General features: G+C 47.8%; 1 protein-coding gene and 1 non-coding gene across 3 annotated transcripts in view; both read right to left on the minus strand.

Annotated features, from left to right (window-relative positions):
- Positions 1-176: 176 nt before the first annotated feature.
- Positions 177-285, minus strand: LOC115030837. The gene has a single exon (XR_003836397.1). It is a non-coding gene; the product is annotated as a U6 spliceosomal RNA (small nuclear RNA).
- A 5,897-nt stretch (positions 286-6,182) lies between these two features.
- Psmd4 (proteasome 26S subunit, non-ATPase 4) overlaps positions 6,183-11,622 on the minus strand; it is a 9,983-nt gene continuing 4,543 nt past the window's right edge. Inside the window, exons 2-10 of one of the 2 annotated variants that reach the window (XM_021158390.2) lie at positions 10,070-10,210; positions 9,276-9,390; positions 8,696-8,782; positions 8,413-8,481; positions 8,038-8,253; positions 7,406-7,514; positions 7,126-7,257; positions 6,975-7,039; positions 6,183-6,480 (exon numbers count right to left, since the gene is read on the minus strand). In XM_021158390.2, coding sequence (XP_021014049.1) covers positions 6,310-6,480; positions 6,975-7,039; positions 7,126-7,257; positions 7,406-7,514; positions 8,038-8,253; positions 8,413-8,481; positions 8,696-8,782; positions 9,276-9,390; positions 10,070-10,210 — 1,105 coding nt within the window. In that variant the 3' untranslated portion in view covers positions 6,183-6,309. Of the gene's footprint in view, positions 6,481-6,974; positions 7,040-7,125; positions 7,258-7,396; positions 7,515-8,037; positions 8,254-8,412; positions 8,482-8,695; positions 8,783-9,275; positions 9,391-10,069; positions 10,211-11,622 lie in introns of both variants that reach the window. The other variant, XM_021158389.2, reaches the window with a different exon arrangement.

Consider the following 11,622-nt stretch of genomic DNA (forward strand, 5'->3'; position numbering starts at 1 on the left):
TGTCTTCAGACACTCCAGAAGAGGACGCCAGATCTCGTTACGGATGGTTGTGAGCCACCATGTGGTTGCTGGGATTTGAACTCTGGACCTTTAGAAGAGCAATCAGTGCTCTTAACCACTGAGCCATCTCACCAGCCCGGTCTTCATTCTTCTTCAGTTTCATGTGTTTTGCAAATAAAAATATGGAACGCTTCACGAATTTGCGTGTCATCCTTGCGCAGGGGCCATGCTAATCTACTCTGTATTGTGTTCCAATTTTAGTATATGTGCTGCCGAAGCGAGCACCAGACAAAAATGTTTTTAAGGTTTATCCAAGAAGCTCAAAGGTTTGGATTTATTTTTATTTTTGCGACAGAGTCTCACTATGTATGTACCCCTTACGGACCTAGAACTCTGTATTGATCAGGCTGGCCTCAAACTTACAGAAACCTGCCTGCTTCTGCCTCCCACTTGGAGGCACCACCACACCTGGCCAACACAAAGATGCTATGTTATTTTATTATTGTTTTAGTTTTCAAGACAGGATCTCACTATGTATCTCAGAACTCAAGACACTGGGTGCTGGGATCACAGACTTGCACTGTGTCCCATGTAAAGTCAGAAAGTTTTCTTTTTTTTTTTCTCTAGGCTTTGGTTATCTTCTTATGTTTATGAGCTATTATGGATTAATGTTCATATATCATATGAGCTTAGAGACCAAAGTACATTTCCACCATTTGTTGAATGGCTACAGAGTCATCCCCTGGTAGCTCCAGCCTCCAACTCACTTCGAGAACAACCTTCTCATATTCAGAGAATCCTTTCCTACTGCAGATCCAATGACTGTACGCACGTGGTCGAGCTTACTCCCTCTCCCCCACCCCTTTCTTTTCTTTTTGAAGCAGGGTCTGTGTAGACCAGACTGTCCTTAGACTAATCGAAATCCACTGCCACTGCCTCCTGTGTGCTGAGATTAAAGGCAAGCCCCAGGGCACCTGGCCTATTAGCTCTAAATTGGATGAAATTCTTCTCCCTAAAATGCATGCATGCTGACTAGTAAGTTATCTAGGCATTTGCAGCGTATCATCTGGACCCTGATACTATTTGTGGCATCTATTTCTGTCCAGAGCTTAAACACGGTGTACTAGGAGCTTCCCTGCTATAAGGCAGGTGCGACGATGCTAACAAAAGACAAAACAACCAGACTCCTGTGATTTATTGTCGACTGTTGCCATGTGACGGGAAAGGAAGTCACCAAAAGGCTGGAGATGGCTCAGTTGGTTAGAGCACTTGATGTTCTTGCAGAGGATCCAGGTTCAATTCTCTCTACCCACACAGGTGCCAGGATCAAAGGCATGTGCTCTGGCTAGGGGGCCTCCTTCTAAGGGCTTTGGGAGTGGCATTTTATTGGAGAGTTCCAGTTGGGAGCTGCACTTCGGTGCATCTCTGGCTCCACCCCCGCCATTCATTGCAGCACTGTGGCAGTGTATACTTTGGTTGATTGTTTTGTCTTTTGTTTTTTTCAGGACAGGGTATCTCTGTGTAGTCCTGGCTACTCTGGAACTGGCTCTGTAGACCAGGCTGGCCACAAACTCAGAGATTCAACCATTTCTGCCTCCAAGTTCTGGAATTAAAGATGTGTACCACTATTCCTCCCAAAGTGTTTACCTTTCCTAAACTCAGTCCTAGAGTTCCTCCCACCATCCTATTGGTGGGTAGCAGCTGACACAGAACAGATGCATGGCACAGCTGTTGCTGACACCCATGCTGCCTGCACAACCATCTGGCCAGTCCTCATTTCCTGCTGTCTTCTATCAGTAAGCTTCCCTTCACCCTCTTTGCTGTTGCCATATCATCTCACAGCGCCAGATTCTTCCTGTCAGCTGATCTTTCACTTTTGCGTTCACCTCACATCCCAATCGATCGCTGCACCCCTTCTTCCAGCCCCCGCCCCCAGGATCACTATGTTTTTGTACACACTATATTATCCATTTCTTCTTCCCAATTAAGCTCCATCTTACTCATGCCTTTTCTCCCTTTTTTCCGTTTATGTTGTGCTCAGTGAATCTCATCAGGGTTGCTTACAGGAACATTTGAGTACAGTACAGTTATTTATAGGAACATAGCACCTTACCGGTGATTACTAAACAAAATGTCTTCCTGATCCCAGCTAACAGAATCTATACTATAGATGGTCAACGACGAGTAGGGCTTTGTAAGTTCCTTGCCCTGACTTTATGACATGAATTTTTGGACCATCAAACCCTGCCTCATTACCCTGACCTGATGTCTCTGTGAGTTCAAGGCCAGGCTAGTCTACAGAATTACCAGATAGCCAAGACCACACACAGTGAAACCCTGTCTCAAAAGGCTGAGGTTATGTCTCTCTCATAGCTCCTAGGTACATAAAAAGGTTACTTTTGGGATTTCAAGAGTCAGATGACTCATACACTTGGAAGGTTAAAAGAGTTCAAGGCCAGCCAGATCCACAGAGACCCAATCTCAAACAAACAATCCAGCTATAAAGTGACTAAACTCAGAAAAGAATTAATCTTTGCAGGGCAGGGTTGAAATGACTCAGCTGGTAAAGGCACCTGCCAACAAGTACAACCTCCTGGGCTCCTTTCCTGGGACCCACAGGTAGGAGGAAACCAACACACACATCACTACTGAGCTCCATCCACATTTGCACCACTGCCATACACACATGCACGCACGCACGGATGCATGAACACACACACACGATTCCAAAACTTGCACTGAACTTGATGCTGGTTTTATGGCTTAATCTGTGTTTTCCTAGAGGTCCTCCCTTAATAAGCATTTCCTATTATATGGAAAGATCATTAATCCAGCACTTGTTAGAGGCACAGGCAATATTCCTTTAAGCTGGAGGCCAGCCTGTTCTGCATAAATGTGACCCGTCTGGAAATGAACCAAGCACGGCTGGAGACACAGCCCAGCACGAGATGCTCTAGCAGGAGTCAGGTTGTCGAAGTGCTTGTCACATAAGCATGAGGACCTGAGTTTGACCCTAACATCCATGTTAAAGCAAGATAGGGCATCACGCCTGTAATCCCACTGGTGAGACAAGAGCACCTCTGCAGCTACTGACCAGCCAGTCTACAAACCGGCAAGGGCCAGATCCCATGAGATACACTCATCTCAAAAGATAAGGGGAGAAGGGGGAACTGGAGAGATGGCTCAGCGGTTAAGAGCACTGACTGCTCTTCCAGAGGTTCTGAGTTCAAATCCCAGCAACCACATGGTGGCTCACAACCATCCATAATGAGATCTGGAGCCCTCTTCTGGAGTGTCTGAAGACAGCTACAGTGTACTTACATATAATAAATAAATAAATCTTAAAAAAAAAAAAAAAAGATAAAGGGAGAAGGGATTGAGGAAGGGTCCACCCTAGTCACCATATAAGCCTATGTGGGCGTGTGAATGTGAACATGCACACACACAAACATACAGAGCAATCAAACAATTCTAACATGGAATTTTAATAGTCTAATACCTAGTATAATAGTAGGTACTATTTAAGACATGCGTGAGAAAACGGGTTCAGAACACGGGGCTGGTAAGAGGTAGAAGGTGGCAGCGGTGGTTAAGAACACTTAACCACTTCGGCAGAGAACCTGGGTTTGGCTCCTCCCAGTATTGCTAGGACCACATGGAATGCCAGTTCTAGGGAATCTGCTGTCTTCTCTGGCTGCCATGGCATCAGGCAAGCAAATGGTGCACTTACATGCTGGTCAAACATATACATACCACTTCAAAAAAAAAAAAAAACAAAAAACCCTTTGGGCTGCAGAAATGGCTAAGTGGTTAAGAGCACTGACTGTTCTTATAGAGAACCTGGGTTCAGTTCCCAGAACCCACATGGTACCCCACAACCGTCTCAGTCTCAGGGAATCCGGTGCCCTCTTCTGGCTTCCACAGGCATCAGACACACAAATGTGAAACAGACATGCAGCAAAGCACCCACTGCCATAAAAACAAACTATTAAATAAAAGGCTCAGCAAGATGACTCAGTGGGCAAAAGAACTTAATACTGTGACAACCTAAATTCAATCCCTAAAACTCACAAGGTAGGGAGAGAGAGCATAGTCTCATAAATTCTCTTAACATTTAAGTTTGTGTTACTGTATAGACACAGCCACCCCACCCACAAGCAAACCCACGCAAGCCAGGCTACTGTTTTCTGAGTTGAGAAAGGCAGACATAAAGTCAGGCACAGCGATGCACGCCTTCTAATCCCAGCACTTGAGAGGCAGAGGCAAGCAGATCTCTGAATTTGAGTTCAGCTAGTCTACATAGTGAGTTCCAGAGTTACATAGCAGGACAATGGGGGGAGGGGGCTGCAGTGATGGCTCAAGGGCAGGCTCACAAACAAAAATAGAAGAGAAGTGACACACATAAATACTGATGCCGGGGACCCAGCTCATAGTCCTAGTTCTTGGGAGGCTATTGCAGGACTGCCCTGAGTTTTACACATAGCTTAGCTTGGACTAGACTGCAAGCATCTGAAGAAAAGCCAGAGAGAGAAGTAAAGACTAGCTCGCCCGGTGCACAAGGTGCTGGAGACCTCCGGCTCCTGCCTAAGCAGCGTCATGTGCTTGTTTTGTTGTAGTTGGGGCAAATACAGGTTCCATGCTTCCTGTCTGTCAGGCACTAGTCATACTTTCATGAGACAAAGGAAACCGTATGTGGCAGTGATGCAGTCCCAGCACTGGGGCGGCTGAGGCAGGGGACTCATCACTAGTGTGAGACCAACCTGGGGTACACAGACCACGTCTCAAAAATTCAAGAGAAAGTAGTGTGCAATCTGCATTCTATTCCATAACTCACCTTTTGTGTCTCCATAGGAAACTAGGTCTATATAATAATGTCCTTGGTGTCCTGGGCCACTCCAAACACCAGCCCAAGAGCTGCCCAGGTCTTAAAGGTGTCTCCATCTGCCTGCACACACCCGTTTCTTCCTTACTTTTTCAGAGAACTACTGTGGAACAACTCAGGAACCTACTTGGAGGTCACCAGAGTCTATTTTTCACCTGTCCTCTAGTAACTGTTCACGGTTCACTTTTACTTGATATTCTATTTATGCCTGGGGTAGGGGACACATGTGCACCATGGCATTTAAAGTGGAGACCAGAGGACAAGTCTGGCATCTCCTCCTTACAGCTTTGTGTGGACTCTGGGAATCAAATTCTTATCACTACAGACCGGAAAGAGCTCAGCTGGCTGCTCTTCCAGACGATCTAGGTTTGAGTCTCAGCACTCACGCGGCAGCTCACAACTGTCTCTAACTCCAGTTCTGGGGATCCAGTGCCATCTTCTGGCCTCTGTGGATGCCAGACATACACATAAAACACAGACATACATACATGCAGACCTATATAAAATACTTGTAATTTTTTTTAATGTTCAAGACAGGGTTTCTCTGTATAACCCTGGCTGTACTGAACTTGCTCTGTAGACCAAGCTTGCCTTGACCCACACAGAGACCCACCTGCCTCTACCTCCCAAGTGCTGGGATTAAAGGAGTGTACCACCACAAAAATTTCTAAAAAATTCTTAGGATTTTTCATGACAAGTGCCTTTTTCCACTGAGCCATCTTGCCAGATCCCTCATAATTCTCTTTTGAGCCAGCATGGTGGTTCATACTCCCAGCAATACGGAGGCAGAGGCTAATGGGTCTTTGTAAGTTTGAGGTCAATTTAGTATACATAATATAGATCAGCCTAGGCTACATAGTGAGACCCTGTCTCAAAAATACATACACACACACACACACATACATACATAATTCTTTGAATCAGACATGGACTGTTCTTGTCCCTAGACCGTGACCCTGGTGCTGTCCTTGATTCATCTCAGTGGCCTTAGGATTTAAGAGTGGGTCCTCAGCAAAGCTTCTCTCTTCCCCCCCCCTCCCCCCCCAAGACAGGGTTTCTCTGTGTAGCCCTGGCTGTCCTGGAACTCACTCTGTAGACCAGGCTGGCCTCAAACTCAGAAACCTGCCTGTCTCTGCCTCCCAAGTGCTGGGATCAAAGGCGTGTGCCACCACTGTCCGGTATAAAGCTTCTCTTAATGAAAAAGAAAAAGCCCAAGGAACTGTCAGGGATGGAGATGCAGAGCAGAAGGTGAGGACATTCCTTCAGGCCCACTCCTCCACTGTGTGCAAAGCTATCACTATTTGAAGCAAAAGGGGAAAACTTGCCAAGCTTTATTCCATCGTAAAGGCAGCAGAGCACATCTAAGCCTCTATCCAACCCCATCTTTACAGTCCCCTGGGCAGACACAGCTACCCTTCCCTCCGGTCTCACTTCTTCTCTTCCTCTTTCTTGTCATTCTTGCCATCCTTGGTGGCCTGGGAGGCCAGAGCCCCCATGACACTTCGAATGGCTGCATTGTTGGGATCCACACCTGGAAGGTTCTCTAGGACGCTCTGAAGGAACTCCGGGTCCTGCATGACGTCATAGTCATCCTCCTCCTGAAAAAAGGCACACGGAGCATCGGAGTGCAGTGATGGGGGCACACAGTGTAAGGGACAGCAACATGCTGCTGCCCACTCCTGTGTGCAGCTAAGGAAGGAGAGGGGCAAGCCAACAAGACCCATGTCCATGAATGGTGAGCGTTCCTGGCAGCACAGAAGCCGGAGACCTCTGCTAACCGGAGCTCAGAGAGGAAACCAGACACTACCACAGCAGCTTTCTTGGGGGGGAGGGGAGGAACCAGCACTCCTTTCCCCCAGACCCTCTTGGGAGGAGCCCCACAGAACTGTTAGGGATGGAGATGACAGGCCACTCCCACTAGAAAATTCCAGGACAATGGAAATAAAAACACCTCTAAGTGTTTCCTTCTGTTGCACCAAGACCTTTCTTAGGAAATGCCAGGGAGGAAAGGCCCTGGCCCCAAAAGGATAAAGATCTGAATGCAGGGGGATGTCAGACCTGGCTGGGTCAGAGCCTCACTGCTGGCCCTCACCTTGACTGGATCAGATGTGTCCATGGCTGAACTGGCATCCATGTCAGCTGATTCTTGGCTAAACTCTGAGGAAAGGAGAGCAGCAGTCCGCTCAGTGCTAGCTCCTCACCCCACACTCTGCTCAGGCCCTGCCACCCAAGCCATGGCCCACCTGTTCCCTGCAGGGACATCTGCATGGCGTAGGCGATCTGCTCTTCCTCAGTCATGCTGCTTAGGTCTGGAAGCCCAGGACGGCCAAACTCCTGCTGGCTGATGGTCATCTTCAGTAGGGCGTCATCCGAGTCTGGGCAAGGACAGAAGGCCAGGGTAGACCTAGTAGACATTCCACAGGGCTGGCCACACTGCTCCCCAAGCCCAGCCCAGCCCTCCCCACTACAGCTTGAAATGGCTAGCACCCTCAGGCCCAGGAGTTCAGAATCCACCTCTTTCACCTTCAGTCCCAGGTGTAGCAATTCCAGCCTCAGCTGCAGAGGCCGCAGCGGCCCGCCGTGCCTCCTCCTCCTGCCGCTGCCGCTGCTCTTCCATAGAGACACGAAGGGCCTGGTAAAGAGCAAGACAAGGGGGCTAGAGAGATGGCTCAGCAGTTAAGAGGGCTGGCTGCTCTTCTGAAGGTCCTGAATTCAAATCCCAGCAACTACATGGTAGCTCAAAACCTTCTGTAATGAGATCTGATGCCCTCTTCTGGGATGTCTGAAGAGAGCTACAGCATACTTACATATAATGAATAAATACACCTTAGGAAAAAAAAAAAGCAAGACAAGATCAAGTCCTGGGGACCACCACAGTCGATGCTGTGGCGTCCTGCATAGGGTGGCACCGCCTCTGGCTTGCCGCATGGGGAAGAAGCTGTAACACTGACAAGCCCTAAGGGGAAAATGGAAGAAGCAAGGCAGAGCCTGGGTTTAATTGGGAAAAATGAAGACACTAGAGTCTTGCATTAGTGCCCTTCAAGGAAGTGAAAAGGGCCTTAGAGAACAGAGGTATGGAAGTGCTCAGGACTGTCTCGTCCCATCAGCTGGGGATCTGTACAGAGAACAGAACCCCAGGGTCAACATTTGCTTACCAGGGCCAATTCAGGATCAGCACTGGGATCTACTCCAAACTCAAAGTCACTGGCACCAAGACCCAGCATGGCACCGCCTTCACCAGCCAGAATAGGAGAACTGATGAGAGCATCAGCCAAGCTAGGTCCAGGAGGCACTGTCACTAGATGGGATCCAGTTCCATCCTTGCCATTCAGTGTGTTCACAAAGGCTGTCAGCTTCTCTGTGTTCACCTCCTGCAGAGTAGAGAGCACAAGACAGACACCTCCTTCACTTACTGCTTCTCAGTCTACGGCTGCAGCCATCTCCAGAGTCCCCGAGAGAGCTCAACTCTGGGAAAGGATGGCCGTGTTCATAACATGGGATCAATCCTATGCCCTGCAACCCTGACTTACCTCTTCCCCAAAATTGATGATGTCAACATTCACTTTTTCTTTCTTAAGGCGTTTAGCTAGTTTCACCAGCTATGAAGAAAGGGAGAGAGATCAGGAAAGTGGTGCTCTGTGGTGAGGACTGGATCTGCCTCACAGAAACTCAGCACCCTACCAAAGGCGCCCCCAGCACCGACATCACACATCCACCCTCCCCAGACGACATGCTAACACCTCTGCCCAGTTCTAAGTACTTCACGACACTTCCAAATGGAGGCTCTGCCTGGCAGGCTGACTGTGGACTCACATCCTTCTCGTTGTCCTCCACAGGGCTACCGACAAAGGCGATGATGCGCATCTTGTGATTCTTGCCCTGCCGGTGCTTCAGAGCCAACTTGGAAGGGAAAAGAAATTCCCATGAATCCCAGCAGCACATGTCCCTGAGTCAGTCTGCGTTTCCTGCTCCTTACAGTACCTACGAACCTCAAGTCTACCATAATGCTCACTCGATACATGCCTTTTCTTTCTGTTGTGCCTCCAGTGGACCAGAGTGTAAGACCAAGTCTCACACTCATCCTGCCCCATCCTTTCTATACTGAGTAAGCTCCCTCTAGATCAGCGGTTCCCACCTTGGAGGGGGTTGGATGACCGTTTCACAGGGTAGCATATTAGAAATTAACCTTATAATTCATAATAATAGGCAAAATTGTAGTTATGAGTAGCACCGAAACAATTTTATGGCTGGGAGTCATCACAGCACAAGGAACTGTACTGAAGGCTGAGAAACACTGGTCCAGGTCCTCTCGTCTTGCTCTATTCAGCACTAGATCACAGCTCTGGAGAGAAAGGATCATAGACCCTGACAGCAGGGAGCCAACAGGACTCACATGGGCCACGCGGATGCCAGTGCAGAAGGTGATCTTGCCTTTGGGTTGGACAGTGTGGAGCTTGGAGAGGATGCGGCCAGTGTCCGGGGTGAGTGTGGTCAGCACCTCACAGTCACTAGATGTGAGCAAAGAATTTTAGTGAGTTCAGACCACACAAGTGCCTCCTAACCATGCCCATTCATCGTCTCCTTTCTTTTTTCCCTCAGAGACAGGGTTTCTCTCTTCTGGCTGTCCTGAAATTCACTATGTAGACCAGGCTAGCCTCAAACTCAGAAATCCAATTGTCTCTGCCTCCCGAGTGCTGAGACTAAAGGTGTGTGCCATCTTTTGTTTAGAGACCTTAAAAGCAACTTTAATCTTTTTTTCTGAAGACATGGTTCAGTGGTTAAGAGCACTCACCCAGCACTCACGTGGCAGCTCACAATCAGCTCTAACTCCAGTCCCAGAGGATGTGAACCCCTTTTCTGACCTCTGTGGGCATTATGCATGACCATGGTGCATAAACATAATACATGTAGGCAAAACATTTATATACATAAAATACAAAGTTAAGTCTTAAAAAAACAAAGGTACATATCAAGTTTGAAGTTAGCCAGGACTACATGAAAACCCGGTGTGAAAAAAAAAGTCAAAATCAAGACATCTTCCCCCAGCACAGCAAGCGGTCCTACTCCTGAAGGAGATGGAACACAGGACTGGATGAGCATAGCCTGTGCTACCAACCAAAGGGCAGTCACCTGCAACCCAACATGGGAGCACCACCCACCTTCACAGCCCCACTGTGTCCCACGTACTTGGCCAGTGTGATCAGGCCCACGTTATTCTCAGGGTTGCTTCGGGTCTTTGAGTGACATACAATGTTGACGGCATCCTGCTGGGCCTGCAGTCGGGTGGGAAGGAAGTCTCCGTTCCGCATGTACTCACTGTTGTCCACACTGTCAGATAAGGAGAAAAGGACACTGGAGGATGCCCTGAAACATCCTCTATAATGGAGGACCCCTTCTACACCTCCTGCCAAACACATGTGGTACAGCGGTGGCTCTCAGGCTTCTTGGAACACAGTGGTGGCGCACACCTTTAATCCCAATACTTGGGAGGCAGAGACGGAAGGACTTCTGAGTTCCAAGGCCAGCCTGGTCTACAGAATGAATTCCAGGACAGCCAGGGCTAAACAGAGAAACTCTGTCTCGAAAAAAAAACCAAAAAACAAAAAAAAGATTTATTTTATATATGTGAGTACACTATTGCTCTCTTCAGACACACCAGAAGAGGGCATCAGATCCCATTACAGATGGTTGTGAGCCAACCATGTGGTTGCTGGGAATTGAACTCAGAGCCTCTGAAAAAGCAGTCAGTGTTTCTAACTGCTGAGCCATCTCTCCAGCCAGGAATTCTTTCCATCTTAAACAGGTGAGGCAGCATACAGCTGTAATACTGGAACTCCATGTATATAGCTAGGAGGATCTGGAATTCATGGACAGCCTCAACTACATTGTAAGTTTGAGGCCAGCCTGAGCTATGTGAGACCCTATCTCAAAGAAAACAACAACAACAAAACCAACCCCAACCAAACTCTACATAATATGAAACATAAACTCCAGCTTCTCGGTTTCCCACCTTTTTTGGTCACACAACCTACCATCTACCATTGAGCCACATCCCTGGTTGAAGACCAACTCTTGGTGACCCTTGAGGTCTAGGAGAGTTCTTGCAGCCAGTGGCACTACTTGTGCTAAGGAAAGGGAGCAGTGCCCAAAACAAGACACTTTATTCTACTCCAAAGAAAATCTAGCTCAGAGGTAACTTCTTTCCACCTTATAAAGTTTTATCCGGTAATAAATAGAATCAAAAAATAGTAAGGAAGGGTAATGTACTCAAAAAGCAGAAACAGGATTATCAGGCAGCAGGATGTCAATCAGCTGAGGCCCAAGCTCAGGTTCCCATTCTGCACCTACTTTTTTTGTTTGTTTTTTCGAGACAGGGTTTCTCTGTGTAGCGCTGGCTGTCCTGGAACTCACCCTGTAGACCAGGTTGGCCTCGAACTCAGAAATCTGCCTGCCTCTGCCTCCTGAGTCTGCACCTACTTTTAAATCTATCCATTTGTGTGTATGGCTGTTCTGTCTGCTTGTATGTATGGTGCCATGTGCTCACCTACTGCCTACGGAAGACGGTGTTGGATTCCCTGGGACTGAAGTTACAGACAATTTGAAACAACACGTAGATGCTGGGAATTAGAGCCGTGCCCTCTGTAAGAGCAACCATTGAACATCACTCTCCAGCCCCTGGTTAAGTTTTTAATTCTAAGAAAATTGAATGTTTCTCTAAGGTCACTTTTTTTTTTTTTTTT

The sequence above is a fragment of the Mus caroli genome, chromosome 3 (assembly GCF_900094665.2).
Source record: "Mus caroli chromosome 3, CAROLI_EIJ_v1.1, whole genome shotgun sequence".
Lineage (NCBI taxonomy): Eukaryota > Metazoa > Chordata > Mammalia > Rodentia > Muridae > Mus > Mus caroli.